The 22920-nt window shown below is 42.2% G+C and overlaps 1 protein-coding gene across 1 annotated transcript in view; it reads right to left on the reverse strand.

Moving 5' to 3' along the window:
* The window catches only part of LOC106611663 (large neutral amino acids transporter small subunit 3), a 35688-nt gene that overhangs the window by 10379 nt on the left and 2389 nt on the right, over positions 1–22920 (reverse strand). The window contains exons 2-5 of the mRNA XM_014212110.3: positions 15734–15889; positions 15388–15586; positions 12048–12103; positions 11857–11933 (exon numbers count right to left, since the gene is read on the reverse strand). Of these exons, the coding sequence (XP_014067585.1) occupies positions 11857–11933; positions 12048–12103; positions 15388–15586; positions 15734–15887 (486 nt within the window). The 5' untranslated portion in view covers positions 15888–15889. The remainder of the gene's footprint in view (positions 1–11856; positions 11934–12047; positions 12104–15387; positions 15587–15733; positions 15890–22920) is intronic.

Consider the following 22920-nt stretch of genomic DNA (forward strand, 5'->3'; position numbering starts at 1 on the left):
GCAACCATACATCAACGATTCATAAACGAATAACAGCGACACTGACGTGCAGTGTCAACGTCCTTCGATTAAAAAAAGTTGATAATTTCTTCATGTTCAGGATCTCATCCCAAATTGATCACTATGATAGTCATGATTACTTGTAAGAGCAGACTACAGAGCCATCTTGCAGCACAAACTTAACGTTAGTTTCAACAAGTCAAGATGCCCATTGAAGTTATTTGCATAATTGAAATCTCTGGGAGTTTAGGGAAATATTTTTACACAATATTTTCTTCCCAAGAGCAGTAGTACTCGTGCCGACTGAAAGTGAAATGTGACGGCGTGAGCGAGGGGAAGTTGTGATCTTTTTGTCACCAGGTTGGTGTGTTGCTGGAGCCTAGAGGTCTCCCTAGGGTCAGGTCAGAGGAGTCAGGTCTGGCACAACAGCAAGCTGTTCCTGGCCGTGTTCCTGGCCGTGTTCCGACATGACACCGGACTAGTAAAAGACACCTGAAACACCCGTCCTCATTGATGGATTCCAAGAAGGCAAATATTTCCCATCCTGGCGTTGCAGACAACGTGTAAAAGTACAGATATACTAGGATGATCTTTGGCAGATTTTGTGAATGCCATGGGCCATGTGCTAAAAACACATAGATGAAAGTTAGTATCTCTTACAAACGTCAAAGTAAAGTTATTCTAGCCATGTTAAATGGCAGTCTTAACGTTTTCCTGTTGACTAACTGTACAGCACAGTGAGACAGAGTGTCTCAGCACCTGTCTGTTTGTGTGGTGTGTGTGTGTGTGTGTGTGTGTGCAGGAAGAGATATTCCCACTGGTTCTCTGACAGGAGCCCATAGAGCACACATTTAACACATATACTTCAAGCACGACATCCCTGTTTAGACAGCCAGGGTCAGTGGAAACACGTGTGTTTAGCAGACAGGAATGACCGACACCACATGACCAAAAGGTATGTGGACACCTGCTCGACGAACATCTCATTCCAAAATCATGGGCATTAATATGGAGTTGGACCCCCCCATTGCTGCAATAACAGCCTCCACTCTACTGGGAAGACTTTTCACTAGATGTTGGAACATTGCTGCAGGGACTTGCTTCCATTCAGCCGGCGTTTAAATTCATCCCAAAGGTGTTCGATGGGTTGAGATCAGGGCTCTGTGCAGACCAGTCAAGTTCTTCCACACCGATCTCGACAAATCATTTCTGTATGGACCTCGCTTTGTGCACAGGGAAATTGTCAACAGGAAAGGGCCTTCCCCAAACTGTTGCCACAAAGTTGGAAGCACAGAATCGTCTAGAATATCATTCTATGCTGTAGAGTTAAGACTTCCCTTCACTGGAATGAAGGGGCTAGCCCGAACCATGAAAAAGCCACAGACCATTATTCCCCCTCCACTAAACTATACAGTTGGCACTATGCATTAGGGCAGGTAGGGATCTCCAGGCATCTGCCAAACCCAGATTCGTCCATCGGACTGCCAGATGGTGAAGCGTGATTCATCACTCCAGAGAAGTTTCCACTGCTCCAGAGTCAAATGGCTAGCGAGCTTTACACCACTCCAGCCGACGCGTAGGCTTGTGTACGGTTGCTCGGCAATGGAAACTCATTTCATAAAGCTCCCGACAAGCAGTTGTTGTGCTGATGTTACTTCCAGAGGCAGTTTGTGTCAGTATTGCAATCTCGGACAGACGATTTCTACACACTGCGCGCTTCTGCACACAGAGTTCTCGTTCTGTGAGATTCTGTGGCCTACCACTTCCCGGCTGAGCTGCTGTTGTTCCTAGATGTTTCCACTTCACAATAACAGCACTTACAGTTGACCTGGGGCAGCTCTAGCAGGGCAGAAATTTGATGAACTGACTTGTTGGAAAGGTTGCTTTTCCCCCCTCTTTAATCTACACACAATATCCCATAATGACAAAGTAAAAAGTTAATTTTTTTGTGTGCACATGACATGTACATAAGTATTCAGTATAAGTATCCCTCTGCTATGAGACTGGAAATTGATCTCAGGTCCATCCTGTTTCCATTGATCATCCTTGAAGTTTCTACAACTTTTAACTACAAATTAAGAAATTAATTTAATCCATTTTAGAATAAGGCTGTAACGTAATAAAATGTGGAAATGGGAAGGGGTCTGAATACTTTCCGAATGCACTGTATAGTGTAGCTGGTTTACTGACAGACCATACAGTCTGTCAGGTACATGTGAATTACTGGAAATTTGACATGGATTTGAAAATGCATTCCAGGATAGATAGATATAGATATATATATATATATAAAAGCACATCTGTGTAAAGAGAATATGGGTGTAAATGTGTCTGAGAGAAATAGACAGGGAAGAACGAGTGTGAGCGAGACAAAACGTGTAGTTGAGTCGATGTTAGGGTCCCCAAAGAAAGAGAATATACAGCGGTTGGCCTCTTCAATCTTTCTTAACGTTTAAACAGCCATTTTTGCATCGGTTTTCCATTCAAACGTGAAGAAAAATCCATAACATTCCATGTGAATTCACAATGCAGCTACGCTGCTGCCAGCAAAGGTTTGGGTCTCACCGTGCATGCCTTTCAGATGGTTAAGCATTGCACCTGTACTACCATATACTAGGGTCCTATAAAAGTTATTCTAGCCAGAATCACGGAATCCCTGACATTAAAACAGAATTCAACAATATTAAAAAATGTATTGAACTTAATTAGAAAATGTATTAATTTGCCCAAGTTAGATCATAAGACATTTTCCTGCAACTTTTTGAAATGGCACAGGAACGCCCCAGTCTTTCACAAGAGATCCATAGCACGTTGGGGACGATAAAACAACGGAAGCCCATTCATTTTCAAATGAAGGAAGCTAAGTGGGCAGGGACCGTTGGGCGATGTGGAGAATGGGAGGGACGTGAAAGTTGGGGAAAGCTGAACTTTATGCAAATACTCTGACAACTCATTGCTATTGACCAATCAAAGCTCACTAAAGTTTCCCGCTCCTACTGGATTGGCTGTTGATACCTAGGCACCATCTAGCCTGTTTTTTTATCTTGCTAGCACCAACATGACTCAAAGCATGGGTCGCTATCCGAATTTACAAGCATCTCGGCCATTGTGTGTGTTGTGTGCGGTGCGTGTGTATGTCTAATCTACACTCAGTGTAGCCGTTAGCAATAATGCTAATGATAAACACCTGCTGGTAGATGGAAAAGGTTTCCCCAAAACCTTCTCAATTAAAGGTGAACTACAAAGTAGCCTATGCCTACCCGGCTGAATGACATTATTTGCACCAATCCAGTTGCCATTTGTTTTGCAAACTCTGCTATTGCAGGAAACAGAAACACTGCTAACCAACCAAACAAAGGTCTCTGGCTGGTGCACACGTGCACAATTCATTTTTCTCTCTCGATTTTTGACCTCAAAAGTGGTCTCCTGATGTGGTTTAAGCATTGTTGTGAATTTAGAACATCCAATGTTGTTGTTTTTCTATTAAAACGTGATTTCCCGGGCAAATTTATGGATTTTATAGGGACATACATGTACCTCAATTTCAAATTTAGGTATGTCCCTCCCGGTTTGGTGCCGTTTGCTTCCGTTTAAGAAATGTTTTGCAACAGAATCGACGTAATGAATAAGCCCCAAGCGAGACAGCGCGAGGGAGAGGAGGCAAAAAAAACGTGGTGAGCATGTGTCTTGGTAATCTGTTTCGCATGCCTTGGAAATGTACCAAAGTAGCCTAAAGTTCGCCTCTTTTCCTAGGCCTTTATAGCCTATAACAAGCAAAATAATATGTTTTGTGATAACTGCACTATGATTTTAATTGTTTTTCAGTTTGGGATTTTTCTTAACATTAAGTATTCCAATTTCATAAAAAAATTCACACCCCTAGCAGGAAGCACTAAACAACAGCTGATAGTACTCTCTTCCGCTCTCTATCTTACACCCCCTTCTGTAGGCCCAGGAGGGTTTCCTGACCATATAACCTGACCAGGAAATACTCTGGAGATCCTGTTTTAAAACCCCTCTCTGTCTCATCTGCCCTCTCTTTCTCAGGTCCACATCTGTCGGTTTGTCTCTCTCAAGACACAGTGGGGAAGGGCTTGGGAGGAATGTGGCGGTTGCCATAGGAGATCTTAAAACGGAACAGCTGAGCAGCCATCACCTGCCGGCTCAGTCTCAGGAAAGCCTCAGACCGCTTAAAATTGGCCAGGAGGTGTTCCTGACCAGAAACAACTCTAGGCCCTAGTTATAGTCTAGTGTTTTCCTGGTAAAGTCCTGGCCCTACTCTTATACATAGCATGAAATGCCAATTGTCCACCAGCCAATCCTAAACACAACCGTAACTCAATATAACCCCTTTAACTAGGGATGTTAACCGTTAATCGGTTAGTGGCCGAAAATGCATTTGACCGGTCATGATTCAGTGGTCTAATTTGCATACATTTAGTGGAATTAAAATAGGCGCATGTGTATTTTCGTTAGTTGTCAAGCATCTTATTTATCACATGCGCACAGCATACAGAGCCCAGTTGGGGGGAAAAAAGCGGGTACTGGAGTGAAAAGTGCTTTTGTTAGCCCAGTCATAGCACAACAAATAAATTCTTAAATTGGAAATCACAAGTTAAAAACTGTTTTGATGGCCACGACTAAAAATAGCTACTATTTGTATTTCTCAATCTCAACTCGTAACTAATGTGTGACTCCCATTCCAGTGCATAGGCTATAGCCAACAGTAGGCAGGCTATCAGCGCACCACCCACCACTTTGTAATGGGAGCTTGAGGCAATGTAATTGTTTGAAACCTGAACGTTTCACTTTACTTTAAATAACGAGGCATGTCTTACCTTGCTTTAGAGTAGCCTAGCCAAAATCCAACCATAGAAACATGGAGGAAAATATTATTTTATAAAGACTTCCTCATGCCATTAACCATCATTTTCTACTGCTCTATTGGTTATCATATCTTTCTTTCGTTGTCCAGAACCTAAAGACACAATGCTAGTTATATTAGCAAACCATCTTAGTTGTTGCTATTAGAGTCTCTTTCTATGGCTCAGATATTAATCTCTGTCACATATAGAACCGCTTGGAAAAACAGAGACATCATAGAGAGGGGTCAGAAAGGGACAAATGGAGAAGAGTGAATGTCAATGTCTAGCAAGAATGGTGTATATGTGTGACAATGAAAAAAACGCTCTGAGACGAGAGGGAGGGAGGCAGGGCGCCCCTGTGTGTTTTGGGTAGAGGTGGATGGGCGGAGCAGAGGAGGATGTGTGACAAGTCAGGGCTTACGATTGGTGGGAGGCACAAGTGGGACAATTTCCATACGGAAAAAGGCTAAACACCTGACTAACATACGGTAACACAGCCCTTCAGTAGGGTAATAATAGCACACTGGTTGCCCAAGACAAACACAGACAAGGTGCCCCATATCATATGACGTGCATACGCCACATTACACACACAAACAAATAGCTTCCAGACACAACACTCTCTGTCTTCTCAGTTCTATGACGCTGACCACCACCATATTACTCAACAATCAATACTGGGTAATTGTCTTTCATTTGTGCTGCAAAAACACCTTGTTGGCACATCATACAAACAGGCCAAAACCTATATTGTTTTTTCAGTGATAAGAGTCAGACCTGGGTTCAAATACTATTTTAAATATCTCAATTACTTTCACATACATTCGAAGTATTCAGATATCTTTTATTTGAAAAGACAAGTAGTTGAATATTTCAATGCGTTTCAAAATACCCAAATACACTGACTCAAATAAACTCCCATGCATTTAACCTAGTTATTTGAAAATAGTATTTGAAAATACTGCTTGGCTCAACATACAGGGCTGCTGCGGGCCTGGGGAGGTTTTGTTAACCTTCCGGGTCAGTCAATTATCCATCAGTTGCCCAGTTAGGCCAGTGAATTTTTTTGTTTGTAATAATGCTATATAATTGATGGGGAAAAAAACACAAAATTCCAGAAACTGTTAGTTTGTATAATGATAAATAAAAAACCCTACTAGATCTGACTTTGCTGATAGCTACATTGAGGTAAATCGTTCTCACTATGACTGAGATAGTGCCTTCATACCCCCGTACCCCCAGACATATTCCACATTTTGTTGTGACCAACTGAATTCAAAATAGATTAAATAGACTTCACGCATCTACACACAATACCCGATAATGACAATGTGAAAACATGTTTAGACATTTTAGCAAATGAATAGAATGTGAGTAAATACTTTGTAGAAGCACCTTCTTGGGTATGTCTGGATCAGCTTTGCACATCTGGATTTGGGGATTTTCTCCCATTCTTCCTTGTAGATTTTCTCAAGCTCTGTTAAGTTAGATGGGGGGTGGCGGTGAACAGCAATCTTCAAGTCTTTTCACAGATTTTCAATGGGATTCAAGTCTGGACTTTGGCTGGGCCACTCAGACTTTCACATTCTTGTTCTGAAGCCATTCCAGCATTGCTTTGGCTGTATGCTTGGGATCATTGTCCTGTTAATCTTTGCCACCCAGTCTAAGGTCATTTGCACTCTGAAGCGGGTTCTCATCAAGGATTTGCCTGTATATGGCTCCATTTATTGTTCCCTCTATCCTTACCAGTCTCCCAGTCTCTGCCAATGAAAAGCCTCCCCATAGCATGATGCTGTCAACACCATGCTTCACGGTAGGGATGGTGTTAGACAAGTAATGAGTTGTGCCTGGTTTTGCATTCAGGCCAAATATACTGAACAAAAATATAAATGCAACACGCAACAATTTCAAAGATTTTACTGTGTTACACTTCATGGAAGGAAATAAGTTAATTGAAATAAATTCATTAGGCCCTAATCTATGGATTTCACATGACTGGGCAGGGCGCAGCCATAGGTGGGCCTGGGGGGGCATAGGCCCACCCACTTGGGAGCCAGGTCCACCCACAGGGGAGCCAGGCCCAGCCAATCAGAATAAGTTTTTCCCGATAAAAGTTTTTTTTTTTTTTTTTACAGACAGAAATACTCGTCAGCAGCACCCCCCCCCCCCCCCCCCCCCCCCCGACAATCCTGCAAGTGAAGAAGCCGGATGTGGAAGTCCTGGCCTGGCGTGGTTACACGTGGTCTGTGGTTGAGAGGTCGGTTGGATGTACTGCCAAATTCTCTAAAGAGATGTTGGAGGCGGCTTATGATAGAGAAATTAAATTCTCTGGCAACAGCTCTGTTGGACATTCCTGCAGTCAGCATGCTAATTGCACACTCCCTCAAAACTTTAGACAGCTGTAGCATTGTGTTGTGTGGCAAAACTGCACATTTTAGAGTGGCCTTTTATTGTCCCCAGCACAAGGTGCACTTGTGTAATGATCATGTTATTTAATCTGTTATGGCTAGGGGGCAGTATTTTCACGGCCGGATAAAAAACGTACCCGATTTAATCTGATTATTACTATTAGAATATGCATATAATTATTAGCTGTGGATAGAAAACACTCCAAAGTTTCTAAAACTGTTTGAATGGTGTCTGTGAGTATAACAGAACTCATTTGGCAGGCCAAAACCTGAGAAGATTCCATGCAGGAAGTGCCCTGTCTGACAATTTCTTGCCCTTCTTGATTATCTCTATCCAATACAGGGGATCTCTGCTGTTACGTGACACTTCCTACGGCTCCCATGGGCTCTCAGAAGGCGGCAAAAAGCTGAATCGTGGCTTTGCAGGCTCTGGCTGAAAAACATTAGCACGTTTGGATAGTGGCTGGTCACAGTACTGTGAGACTCAGACTCGTGCACGAGTTGACTCCATGTTTTATCTTTGAACGAAAACCACCACTCCCGGTCGGAATATTATCGCTTTTTTACGAGAAAAATTGCATAAAAATTGATTTTAAACAGCGGTTGACATGCTTCGAAGTACGGTAATGGAATATTTAGAAATGTTTTGTCACGAAATGCGTCGTGCGCGTGACCCTTCGTCACCCTTGGATAGTGTCTTGAACGCACGAACAAAACGCCGCTATTTGGATATAACAATGGATTATTTTGAACCAAACCAACATTTGTTATTGAAGTAGCAGTCCTGGGAGTGCATTCTGACGAAGAACACCAAAGGTAATCAAACTTTTCTAATACTAAATCGGAGTTTGGTGAAGGCTAAACTTGCTGGGTGTCTAAATAGCTAGCCCTGTGATGCCGGGCTATGTACTCAGAATATTGCAAAATGTGCTTTCACAGAAAAGCTATTTTAAAATCGGACACCTCGATTGCACAAAGGAGTTTTGTATCTATAATTCTTAAAATAATTATGTTTTTTGTGAACGTTTATTGTGAGTAATTTAGTAAATTCACCGTAAGTGTTCGGTGGGAATGCTAGTTCTGAACGTCACATGCTAATGTAAAAAGCTGGTTTTTGATATAAATATGAACTTGATTGAACAAAACATGCATGTATTGTATAACAATGTCCTAGGGTTGTCATCTGATGAAGATCAAAGGTTAGTGCTGCATTTAGCTGTGGTTTTGTTTTTTGTGACATTATATGCTAGCTTGAAAAATGGGTGTCTGATTATTTCTGGCTGGGTACTCTGCTGACATAATCTAATGTTTCGCTTTCGCTGTAAAGCCTTTATGAAATCGGACAGTTTGGTTAGATAAAGGAGAGTCTTGTCTTTAAAATGCTGTAAAATAGTCATATGTTTGAAAAATTGAAGTTTTTGTATTTTTGAGGAATTTGTCATTCGCGCCACGCCTATCATTGGATATTGGAGCAGGTGTTCCACTAGCGGAACGTCTAGATGTAAGAGGTTAATCAGCTTCTTGATATGCTGCACCTGTCCAGGTGGATAGATTATCTTGGCAAAGGAGAAATGCTCACTAACCGGGATGTAAACATTTTAGAGAAATAAGCTTTTTGTGCATATGGAACATTTCTGAGATCTTTTGTTTCAGCTAATTAAAAATAGGACCAACACTTTACATGTTGCTTTTATATTTTTGTTCGGTTTTGTTACATTTCTGATATATTCCCTAGATAGAATTGTGATGAGGCATGTATCTCGGAGATTACGGACAGTTCCTTGGACTTCATGGTATAGTTTCTGCCCTGACATGCACTGTCAACTTTGGGCCCTTATATAGACAGGTGTGTTTCTTTCTAAATCATGTCCAAACAATTGAATTGGCCACATGTGGACTCTAATCAAGTTGTAGCGACATCTCAAGGACGAGCAGAGGAAATTGGATAGACCTGAGCTCAATTTGAAGTGTCATAGCAAAGGGGTGTGAATACTTATGTACATTTGCAAACATTTCTAAAAACATGTTGTTTTCACTTTGTCATTATGGTGTATTGTGTGTAGAAAAATTACAAAAATATATATTTAATCCATTTTGAATTCAGGCTGTAACAACAAAATGTGAATACTTTCTGAAGGCACTGTATGTGGTTGTCCCACCTAGCTATCTTAAGATGAATGCAGTAACTATAAGTCACTCCGGATAAGAGTGTCTGCTAAACGATTAAAATGTAAGTCTTGGTTGAATCTTTGCGATGCGGAATTCAGGCATTATGCGCTATTTGAATGAAGTCTTTCCCAAAAACCTTCCCAATTAAATGTTGACTGCAAAGTCCCCTACCTGACAGAATTATGATTGTTTGTATCGCAGGGCAATTGTGCAAACTCTACCATTATATGTAGCCAACACTGTCTATTGTACAGCACATAAAAAACACAGCTAGCCAAACAGTGCAAAATTGAATTAAAAAGGGTAATTACACCACCCCCCCCCCCCCCCCTATTTAAAAAAAAAATTGTTTCCAGACCTCGAAAGGGATCTCCCGATGTGGTTTAAGCATTGTTGTGGACTTAAAATAAAATCACAAAAATGGGATGTTCTATTTTATTTAGTGTGATTTTGAGTAAAACATTAAAGTAACAAGGAAAATAAGAAAAATACTAAAATAGAATTTAGCTAAAGATAAAACTGATTTTATAGGGCCCTACAACCAGGGCTCTAATTAAGTGATAATGCCGGAGAAACCAGTGTTTGGACGAGAATATATATATATATGCTACCAACATATTCAAATAATGATTGACATTTTCATTAAAAACGTTATTTTGACTAATTTATTCATATTATTTCATCCTTCACCAAGATATAGCCCTGACACAAATCTAGGGTTGCTACCCAAGCCGGCTGGTCATTCGTTCTATTGGTTCTATTGGTCCGGTTGCTAGAGACGCGACCCAGTCGTTCAGTCTTTTTGTTCTGCTTCTATGGATGCGACTCAGTTGTTGGTTCTAAATGTTCCATTGCCATACTGCCTGGTAACGTTCTTATCCCTTGCTTGCTAGCTAGCCAACTACGGCTAACTTACTGTTACGTCAGTGCAGCCAGAATAACAGCAAAGTAGCTGCATTCGCATAAGCTGTTTTCGAGTGACATTTATTTGGATACATCCAGGACAATGAACTAATGAGGCATGATTTTGCCTGGCATAGAAAATGTTAGACATGATGAGCCAGACAACACAGCTAACACAATCACGTCGAATTGAAGCTGGAAAGATTGCAAACTAGCTGCACATCGTTTCGTTGTACCTTTTTTTCAATTGACATTACTTTGTATATATCCATACAAATTATGCCAGCTGATTCATGATTTCGAACTGACTGAGACACGCTGCCTGTCGGTCTCATCCCCACACGTTCATTACAATGGGACAGCTGGAGATCTAATTTGAATATTGAAACAATGTATCTCTGACATTTGCAACAGACAGCAATGTTTATACAAATCTCTGCTGTTGAAAACGAAATGTTAGTCTAAATGTCTAGATGCTTTTTATAGTGGAGATCAAATGTATAAAGTGCCTGGCTGGGCTGATGAGACAGTGGATTGAGCAGTCAGATGGAACAGAGTAAATAGGCATTTTAATGGCATAGATTTAGCCAGTGTTAACTTGTGAAAGACACTGGCTGGAATATGGTTTTAACCAATCAGCATTCAGGATTACACCCACCAGTTGTATAAATTAAAATGGTCTATTGGTAGCACTGATGCTCCTAACTTTAAAAAAGTTAGGAGCACCACAAAGTGTAGGCGCATCAGATTTTTTTTATTGATTTAGATGTAGCCTACATTGGGCCTATAAGATTCCTACTTCTGATGCACATCTGAAGATATCCTTTTTCCTTTCTCTGCCACCAAATGTTTGCATGAAGGTCGGGTTATCAGGTTGTTAGTGCAATATGGGCAAAACATCTAACATCTAATAGAATGATTATTCTATGGTTGGTGTTCTTTGGCATAACCACAGAAAATCCAGGTAGGTGTTATGACAGAGTAAGAACCAAAGTGCTGGTCAGTGTTTCTCAGAGGACCCTAATAGCATTTGAATAGATGCATAAATGTTACATTTAGACAAAGATTTTAGAATAGGCTATATGATTCAGAACACGCCATTGCACAAACATGCTGATATACACCACCACAGGTAGCAACCTGTGTTAGAGCTAACGTTTGCTTTGCCCTAGCTAAAGGGCAGCTAGCTAGTAAGCAATTAGCATTAGGCACATGCTAGCTTCCGTAGACTAACTCGCATTTTGCAAAAGAGCAAGATACACAAACTAATATTATAATAGAAAAAATATGTGGATTCATATTTAGAAGCAAAGTGGAAAGCAGTTTCGTTTTCTGTTTTGAAAGAATCTGTTGAGTGCATTCTGAGAGAAACAGGCACAGCGTGGAGGAACTGTCTGTTTGTTAAGTGACAGGGGGCGGGGTTTCAGCCTGTCTTGTTTGATCAGTGTAGAGAACAGTGTCGCAGTGAAATATTGTTCCTTTCTGTGTGTGTGTGTGTGTGTGTGTCTCACCGTGAGGGAGGTGAAGGTCAAGCAAATGCCACCGAATCCGTTGAAGGAGAGGGCCAGAAAGATCAGAGCAGAGAGCCCTGATAAGAGAGAGCAGCAAAAAGCATTGTTTAAAAATAACTAGGTGTGTCGTCTACAGGTATCAGCAAGTGACTGTGTATTTTGTGTTGTTGGGGATAATGTCTGTCACTTACGTTGAGGATCGTACGCTGACATTGACATTATGGCACAGGAAAGACCAAAACAAAAACTGCAGAAAAAGAAAGTTTCATTTTTAGATGGATATCTAAAATATGGAATACATTATTATACATTTATTAACAAATAATGGTCCATTTCAAGCCAAGGAGAGAGATGAGGTTTATTAGTCAAATCTCTCTATTTGCTCTCCATCTCTTACTTTGTCCCCCGGAAGAGATTCCAACGAGGCCGGTGTTCTCCTACACCCACTATCAGTCATTACAGAGTTCACACACACACCTCTTTCGTCTGTCACACACACACAGTCACAAAGACAAACACACAGAATGAATAAGGCCCTATTCCCACTACGAGAGATGAAGGAGAGTCTGAGGAACGGAGTGGCAAAATAGATTTCTACTTTTCACATCATCACATCCTTGCCTTTCATTGTGGTTGGCAACGCAACATTCTCGCTCCTCAGCTCAAACTGCCCGTAAATATTTCAGTAGCCACTAGCACAAACTATTTAACGATCCGAGCAACTTTTCTTCTGAAACATATTACAATATTGAATAATGCAACCAAACCATATTACTCTCGTGATTAATGCAACAATCCACAAGCATTTGCAGACAATTAGAAGGGTTTATTTTCTTGTCCATACACATTCAATTAGCTGACAATACACAGCTAACTCCTGCGAGCTAGCGAACAAACATGCTTCATGTCCAAGTAACGTTGGCATATCAATAATGAATGTTTACCCCTCCTACTCAAATATAAAAGTACTGTAACGTTATCATACAGTGTCATTCATATTATAATATAGTCTACACGGCTAGGTAACGTTAGCTAGCATACAAAAACATTCCTGCATCCTCACAAACATGCTGGCTGTAGCTGAATGCTGACGTTTCACTGAAAAGTTTGATAATTCCCTAGGGAGCTGCTTCTTGCCTGGATCTCAGCCAAGCAAAAAAAATAAACAAACACGAGATTTAAAGCTAGGGCAATCATTTCAGAATGTAACAGGCTGTTACTGCAGTTTCCGGAAAAACTCTGTGGGAAAGGTTCTACATGGAACCCAATACGGTTCTATCTGGAACCAAAAAGGGTTCTCCTATGGGTACAGCCGAGTATCCTTTTTAGAATGCTTTTTTTCTAAAAGTGTAGAGGGAGGCAACTCGCGGGCGAGTGTCGTGCGCTACTTCCAGAGGCAGCGGTCGAGGCATGACAGGTTCGCAAGTTTACATTGGTATTGTAAGGACCGACGCTGGAGACGAAAAGCAAGTACAGGGAGTGAACATTTAATGGAAAACAAACAAACAAAACAAGAAAAGTGTCTGGATGGGGGGAACAAAACGACATTCCGACAATAATGCTGACACGGGTAACAACACTGAGGAACAGACAGATAGAGGGGCAATCAACAACGTGAAGGAGTCCAGCTGAGTCCAATGAGCGCTGATGCGCGTAATGATGGTGACAGGTGTGCGTAATGAAGGGCAGCCTGGCGCTTCATAAGTGTGAAGACCCTCTTACATTGCAACTCTGTGGACTTCACTTTCATGGCTTTGCAAAGTTCTGATTGTCCATTGAACAAACTTGACGAACTCAGAGTGAGGATCTCCTTCCAGAGGGACATCAGATCCGCTAACATACTCTGTTTCTCTGAGATTTGGCTTTCCTCCGGCATCTAGACGGATTATATACAACCAGCGGGTTTTACAGTTTTTCAAGCAGATAGGAAGCAGGCTCTCTCTAGCAAGAGCAAGGTTGGTGGGCTCTGCTTTATGACCAATAACACATGGTGCGACGGGGGAAATGTACAGGACCTTGCTAGTTTCTGCTTCCCTAACTTGGAATACTTGATTATAAAATGTTGTCCCTTTTATCTGCCGAGAGAGTTCACCGGGATTGTCGCCATGGCTGTGTACATCCCGCCCCAAACTGACACCAAAAAGGCTCTCAAAGATCTTCATTGGACCCTGAACAAAATGGAAACCGCATTCCTGAAGGCAGCGTTCATTGTGGCGGGGGACTTTAACAAAGGTAATTTGAGAACCGTGCTCCCGAAAATTCTACTCTTGACCACTGCTACATGAATTTTCGACACAGGTATAAAGGCCCTCTTCAGTCCTACTTTTGGAAAATCCAACCATGACTCCATCTTGCTTCTCCCCGACTACAAACAAAGACTCAAGATGGAAGTTCCGGTAATCAGGTCTTTACAGCGTTGGTCCAACCAATCAGAATTCACGCTCCAAGACTGTTTTGATCACGAGGACTGGAATATGTTCCGAGTTGCCTCTGGAGATAATGTCACTGAATACGCAGACTTAGTCACAGGATTTATAAAAAAAAATGCAGATATGACATGATACCGATAGTATCTTTCAAAATGAACCAGAATCAAAAACCGTGGATTGATAGCAGCCTTGTAGGAAAACTGAAAGAGAGAGATGCTGCTTATAAACAAGGCAAGGTGACCGGGGTCAATAGTTTGGTTAACTTCTTGCGGATCATCATTTAACTTTCATGAAATCACAAGTGCAATACATCAAAATAAAGCTTAACTTGTTGTTAATCCAGCCGCCGTGTCAGATTTCAAAAAGGCTTTATGGCGAAAGCAAATCATGCGATTATCTGAGGACAGCGCTCAGCACACAAATGCATAACAAATCATTTTCAACCAGGGAGTTGCGACACGAAAGTCAGAAATAGCGATATAATATACGCCTTACCTTTGAAGATCTTCTTCTGTTGGCACTCCAAAAGGTCCCAGTTACATTACAAATGGTCCTTTTGTTCGATAAAGTCCTTCTTTATATCCATAAAAACTCAGTTTAGCTGGCACGCTTCAGTCAATAATCCACTCGGTTTCCCTCCTTCAAAATGCATATAAAATGAATCCCAAACGTTACCAATAAACTTATCCAAACACGTCAATCAACGTTTATAATCAAACCTTAAGTACCCTAATACGCAAATAAACGATACAATTTAAGACGGAGAATCGTTATTGTCTTTACCGGAGATAAACAAAAAGAACGCACGCTCTCGACCATCCGCTTGGAAACACTACAGCCAAAATGGGAGCCACTTAGAAAAACTACAACTTCTCCCTCATTTTTTCAAAAAACAGCCTGAAACTCTTTCTAAAGACTGTTGACATCTAGTGGAAGCTCTAGGAACTGTAATCGGGGACGATTTCGCCCTATTATAAAAGTGCCAGCCATTGAAATCAGTTGAAATCAAGATATACCTTGCTCATATCCATATCAAACAATTTCGAAATCATACCGAATTATCACTATTGGTGCCCACCACTAGTTAATGTTCTATTATTACCTGCCGAGGAGGCGTAGCGGACGCGGGCCGTACTTGTCCATGAGGATGCCCAGGGGCAGAGTGGCAGCGCTGAGGAGGAAGGAGCCGATGGTGAAGCCCAGGTTGAGCATCTCCTCCTGGTCCACACAGCTCACCCAGATACCACTCTCCCAGGAGGACTTGTTGCCCAGCGCCAGCACGTGGGCATTCGTGTCGTTCTCTATGGGAGAGAAAGGGGGGAGTGGGAGAGGTTACCCCTCATCCTTGATAACATATAATGTATGCTGATAATGTATGCTGAGGAATAGTGTGTGTATGAGAGACAGCGTGAAACTGTCTTCCTCCTCTGTGTGTGTGTGTGTTCTACCTGAGCAGAGGTGTGAGTAGAAGCCCTCGCCCTTCAGCATGAGGAGGAGTGAGCCCCATCCCAGCAGCACGGCAGAACACAGAAGGTTCTCCAACACCGCCGTCATAGCCATCCACCAGCGCCTCCTATAGGCCTGGAGAAGAGAGGGCGCCATTGCTGCTCAGAGAGAGAGAGAGTAATTCATGTAGATGTTACAGCCAACAGTACAGTATTTGACTACACATTTCCAGCTATAGGCCAGTATGTCACTTTGACAAGTGGACACTGGCTAGGATCCAGTCAGTGAGAGGGGGGCGTCTGTGTCAGTGGTCTTGAGTTTGCCTAAGTGGGGGTTGGACAGATGTGAACAGGAAACCCATTCAACATACTTTATGAGGGAGTCCAGTGTGTGCATGTGTTTTTGTTTAACTATCCTTGTGGGTACCAGAAGTCCTCACAAGGACAGTAAAACAAGGAACATTTGGCAAGTAGGGCCATTTTGCCGGTCCCCACGAGGCAAAATGCTATTCTAGGCTTAGTGGTTTGGTTTACAATTAGGGTTAGAATTAAGTTTAGGGATAGGTATAGTTTTAGGGTTATGGTTAAGGGTTAGATTTAGGGTTAGGGAAAATAGTATTTTGGATGGGAATCAATGATTTGGTCCCCACAAGGATAGCAATACAAAACTGTGCATGTGTGTCTTAAGAACAGACCCAGAGCATGTGTTTTATTGAGAGATGGCTGTGAGAAGAAGAAAAAAATGGGTGGTGTGTGTCGGGGGGAGATAGAGAATGTGTGTGTGTGTGAGACTGTGTGTAATGTGATTAAGCATAGTACAGCTCAATCCTTTGTCCCAAGAAAGTATCTGAAGAGGGCGATTTCTCTTGTAACTGACACCCCATCCTGGACACACAATCACACACGACTCTCTTTACCCTCTCAACAATGAGTAACATCTTCACAGGCACTTAGCAACGTACACTACCGTTCAAAAGTTCAGGGTCACTTAGAAATGTCCTTGTTTTTTAAAGAAAAGCAAAACATTTTAGTCCATTAAAATATCAATTTGATAAGAAACAGTGTAGACATTGTTAATGTTTTAAATGACTATTGTAGCTGGAAAAGGCAAATAGAAAAAATAAAAATGGAATATCTACATAGGCGTATAGAGGCCCATTATCAGCAATCATCACTGCTGTGTTCCAATGGCACGTTGTGTTAGCTAATCCAAGTTTATCATTTTAAAAGGCTAATTGATCGCGAGAAAACCCTTTCGCAATTATGTTAGCACAGCTGAAAACGGTTGTGCTGATTAAAGAAGCAATAAAACTGGCCTTCTTTAGACTAGTTGAGTGTCTGGAGCGTCAGCATTTGTGGGTTCTCTCACTTCACAAGATTTCCTGCCTTTTCCCCCCCTACTTGTGCTGTTATCACTCCTTCCATCCCCTTGGCCTTGAGTGGGTAATTAGTTGTTTGTAATAAAGAGGGGAGAGTAGAAGGGTGACTGTACCAGTGTAGGAAATGTGGACATGTTCTTTTTGGTGTACTACTCAAAAATATAACATCTAAATTCCATCCCCTTGTATTTGTTTTTCAATGACTCAACATTCACCATTCAACAAATCTCTGACAGAGCGAGAGACTGAAGCCAACACTTGACGGAAAGATAGGTTTACGTCCAACTGAACGACTCGCCCATTAGCACAGTCCTGGGAGCTGAGGTGAATGCACACTACAGAGGCTTGCAAACAAGTAGAAGCACAAAGAAACAAGGTAATTTACAGTTAACAAACACCTGTCAACCCCTATCATATCACAGCGAAGTGTGTAATGTTTGTGTACGTTGGAGGAAGAGCAGACCACAAACCCACATTATTTCCTACAGTGCCTGTATCGCAGACTACTGTACACCTCTAGCCTAGCTAGGATACAGCTGAATGATGCATCATGCTGTAACAAACTTCTACTTGATATTTACTCAGCTATGGATAAGGCTGTGTAGGTTAGAGGTTTGAAAATGTGTGGAAGCCTATTAAAAATACTTATGACATGGTTATTATTACACTGTTTTTAAAACGAATTCTCTCCACTCTCTCTCTCCCCAAGGGATCATTCTGAATCTGACCTTGACCAGTGGGGTTTACCAACCTCATGGGCTGGACAACAGGACAAGACGTCAGGGAAAACAATTTACTTTCAAGTTCTCATTAAATAAACGACACACAGCACGGGACTTCTGTTCCCAACGGTGTCTAAAAAGCGCAAACCCGCCAATAGTGCGTGGTCAGTGACTAGCTCACAGCTGTCTCTCTACGGCCTAACCTCAAACTTGTCTCTGGTTACCAACTCTGTGGGGTGGTAGTGGGTCTTCTTGAGTCTTTGCTATGTTAGGAAGGAAGTGAAGTTCATTCTTGCTGACCTCATGTCCTCAAATTCAGGACACAACTACTATACATACATCACACACACACACACACACACACACACACACACACACACATACATACACTACCAGTCAAAGGTTTGGACATACCTACTAGAGGTCGACCGATTAATCGGAATGCCCGATTAATTAGGGCCGATTTCAAGTTTTCATAACAATCGGTAATCGGTATTTTTGGCCACCGATTTTCCGATTTAAAAAATAATAATAATTACACCTTTATTTAACTAGGCAAGTCAGATTAAGAACACATTCTTATTTTCAACGACGGCCTAGGAACAGGGATTAACTGCCTTGGTCAGGGGGGATTCGGGGATTGTTTTTGCAACCTTCTGGTTACTAGTCCAACGCTCTAACCACCTGCCTTACATTGCACTCCACGAGGAGCCTGTATGGCAGGTTGACTACCTGTTACTCGAGGGCAGCAAGAAGCCAAGGTAAGTTGCTAGCTAGCATTAAACTTATCTTATAAAAAACTATCACTCTTAACATAATCACTAGTTAACTACACATGGTTGATGATATTACTAGTTTATGCGGTGCCTGTTAATTTCTCATCGAATCACAGCTTACTTCGACAAACGGGTGATGATTTAACAAGCGCATTTTCGAAAAAGCACTGTCGTTGCACCAATGTACCTAACCATAAACATCAATGCCTTTCTTTCAGATCAATACACAAGTATATATTTTTAAACCTGCATATTTAGTTAATATTGCCTGCTAACATGAAATTGTGTCACTGCTCTTGCATTCATTGCCTGGCTCGTTGCGAACTAATTTGCCAGAATTTTACGTAATTATGACATACCATTGAAGGCTGTGCAATGTAACAGGAATACTTAGACTTAGGGATGCCACCCGTTAGATAAAATACGGACCGGTTCCGTATTTCACTGAAAGAAAAAACGTTTTGTTTTCGAGATGATAGTTTCCGGATTCGACCATATTAATGACCTAAGGCTAGTATTTCTGTGTGTTTATTATATACTGCTCAAAAAAATAAAGGGAACACTTAAACAACACAATGTAACTCCAAGTCAATCACACTTCTGTGAAATCAAACTGTCCACTTAGGAAGCAACACTGATTGACAATACATTTCACATGCTGTTGTGCAAATGGAATAGACAACAGGTGGAAATTATAGGCAATTATCAAGACACCCTCAAACAAAGGAGTGGTTCTGCAGGTGGGGACCACAGACCACTTTTCAGTTCCTATGCTTCCTGGCTGATGTTTTGGTCACTTTTGAATGCTGACGGTGCTTTCACTCTAGTGGTAGCATGAGACGGAGTCTACAACCCACACAAGTGGCTCAGGTAGTGCAGCTCATCCAGGATGGCACATCAATGCGAGCTGTGGCAAGAAGGTTTGCTGTGTCTCTCAGCGTAGTGTCCAGAGCATGGAGGCACTACCAGGAGACAGGCCAGTACATCAGGAGACGTGGAGGAGGCCGTAGGAGGGCAACAACCCAGCAGCAGGACCGCTACCTCCGCCTTTGTGCAAGGAGGAGCAGGAGGAGCACTGCCAGAGACCTGCAAAATGACCTCCAGCAGGCCACAAATGTGCATGTGTCTGCTCAAACGGTCAGAAACAGACTCCATCAGGGTGGTATGAGGGCCCGTCGTCCACAGGTGGGGGTTGTGCTTACAGCCCAACACCGTGCAGGACGTTTGGCATTTGCCAGAGAACACCAAGATTGGCAAATTCGCCACTGGCGCCCTGTGCTCTTCACAGATGAAAGCAGGTTCACACTGAGCACATGTGACAGACGTGACAGTCTGGAGACGCCGTGGAGAACGTTCTGCTGCCTGCAACATCCTCCAGCATTACCGGTTTGGCGGTGGGTCAGTCATGGTGTGGGGTGGCATTTCTTTGGGGGGGGGGGGGGGGGGTCGCACAGCCCTCCATGTGCTCGCCAGAGGTAGCCTGACTGCCATTAGGTACCGAGATGAGATCCTCAGACCCCTTGTGAGACCATATGCTGGTGCGGTTGGCCCTGGGTTCCTCCTAATGCAAGACAATGCTAGACCTCATGTGGCTGGAGTGTGTCAGCAGTTCCTGCAAGAGGAAGGCATTGATGCTATGGACTGGCCCGGCCCGTTCCCCAGACCTGAATCCAATTGAGCACATCTGGGACATCATGTCTCGCTCCATCCACCAATGCCACGTTGCACCACAGACTGTCCAGGAGTTGGCGGATGCTTTAGTCCAGGTCTGGGAGGAGATCCCTCAGGAGACCATCCGCCACCTCATCAGGAGCATGCCCAGGCGTTGTAGGGAGGTCATACAGGCACGTGGAGGCCACACACACTACTGACCCTCATTTTGACTTGTTTTAAGGACATTACATCAAAGTTGGATCAGCCTGTAGTGTGGTTTTCCACTTTAATTTTGAGTGTGACTCCAAATCCAGACCTCCATGGGTTGATAAATTGGATTTCCATTGATTATTTTTGTGTGATTTTGTTGTCAGCACATTCAACTATGTAAAGAAAAAAGTATTTAATAAGATTATTTCATTCATTCAGATCTAGGATGTGTTATTTTAGTGTTCCCTTTATTTTTTTGAGCAGTGTATTATAATTAAGTCTATGATTTGATAAAGCAGTCTGACTGAGCGGTGGTAGGCACTAGCAGGCTCGTAAGCATTCATTCCAACAGCACTTTCGTGCGTTTTCCCAGCAGCTCTTCACAATGCATTGCGCTGTTTATGACTTCAAGCCTGTCAACTCCCAAGATTAGGCTGGTGTAACCGATGTGAAATGGCAAGCTAGTTGGCGGGTGCGTGCTAATAGCATTTCAAACGTCACTCGCTCTGAGACTTGGAGTAGTTGTTCCCCTTGCGCTACATGGGTAACGCTGCTTCGAGGGTGGCTGTTGTCGATGTGTTCCTGGTTCGAGCCCAGGTAGGAGCGAGGAGAGGGACGGAAGCTATACTGTTACACTGGCAATACTAAAGTGCCTATAAGAACATCCAATAGTCAAAGGTATATGAAATACAAATCGTATAGAGAGAAATAGTCCTATAATTCCGATAATAACTACAGCCTAAAACTTCTTACCTGGCAATATTGAAGACTCATGTTGAAAGGAACCACCAGCTGTCATATGTTCCCATGTTCTGAGCAAGGCACTTAAACGTTAGCTTTCTTACATGGCACATATTGCACTTTTACTTTCTTCTTCAACACTTTGTTTTGCATTATTTAAACCAAATTGAACATGTTTCATTGTTTATTTGAGGCTAAATTGATTTTACTTATGTATTATATTAAGTTAAAATAAGTGTTCATTCAGTATTGTTGTAATTGTCATTATTACAACAACAAAAAGAATCCCCAAAAACTATATATATATATTTTTTAAATAAATAAAATCATTTTAAAAAAGTAAAAAAAAAAATATATATATAATAAAAAAACAAAACCGGCTGATTAATCGGTATTGGCCTTTTTTGGTCCTCCAATAATCGGTATCGGTGTTGAAAAATCATAATCGGTCGACCTCTAATACCTACTCACTCAATGGTTTTTATTTGTATTATTTTCTACATTGTAGAATAATAGTGAAGACATCAAAACTATGAAATAACACATGAAATAACACATTTCCTCCTGTACTCTCTGTTCACCCACGACTGCATGGCCAGACACGACTCCAACACCATCATTAAGTTTGCTGACGACACAACAGTGGTAGGCCTGATTACCGACAATGATGAGACAGCCTATAGGGAGGTGGTCAGAGACCTGGCCGGGTGGTGCCAGAATAACAACCTATCCCTCAACGTAACCAAGACTAAGGAGATGATTGTGGACAACAGGAAAAGGAGGACCGAGCACGCCCCCATTCTCATCGACGGGGCTGTAGTGGAGCAGGTTGAGAGCTTCAAGTTCCTTGGTGTCCACATCACCAACAAACTAGAATGGTCCAAACACACCAAGACAGTCGTGAAGAGAGCACGACAAAGCCTATTCCCCCTCAGGAAACTAAAAAGATTTGGCATGGGTCCTGAGATCCTCAAAAGGTTCTACAGCTGCAACATCGAGAGCATCCTGACTGGTTGCATCACTGCCTGGTACGGCAATTGCTCGGCCTCCAACCGCAAGGCACTACAGAGGGTAGCCCTGCCTGCCATCCAAGACCTCTACACCAGGCAGTGTCAGAGGAAGGCCCTAAAAATTGTCAAAGACCCCAGCCATAGACTGTTCTCTCTACTATCGCATGGCAAGCGGTACCGGAGTGCCAAGTGTAGGACAAAAAGGCTTCAACAGTTTTTACCCCCAAGCCATAACACTCCTGAATAGGTAATCAAATGGCTACCCGGACTATTTGCATTGTGTGCCCCCCCCAACCCCTCTTTTACGCTGCTGCTACTCTCTGTTTATCATATATGTATAGTCACTTTAACCATATCTACATGTACATACTACCTCAATCAGCCCGACTTACTGGTGCTTGTATATAGCCTCGCTACAGTTATTTTTCACTGTCTTTTTACTGTTGTTTTTATTTCTTTACTTACCTATTGTTCACCTAATACCTTTTTTGCACTGTTGGTTAGAGCCTGTAAGTAAGCATTTCACTGTAAGGTCTACTACGCCTGTTGTATTCGGCACACGTGACAAATAAACTTTGATTTGTTTAACAAATAGGTGTTAAACAAATCAAAATATATTTTATATTTGAGATTCTTCAAAGTAGCCACCCTTTGCCTTGATGACAGCTTTGCACACTCTTGGCATTCTCTCAACCAGCT

The sequence above is a fragment of the Salmo salar genome, chromosome 09 (genome assembly GCF_965601325.2).
Source record: "Salmo salar chromosome 09, fSalSal1, whole genome shotgun sequence".
Lineage (NCBI taxonomy): Eukaryota > Metazoa > Chordata > Actinopteri > Salmoniformes > Salmonidae > Salmo > Salmo salar.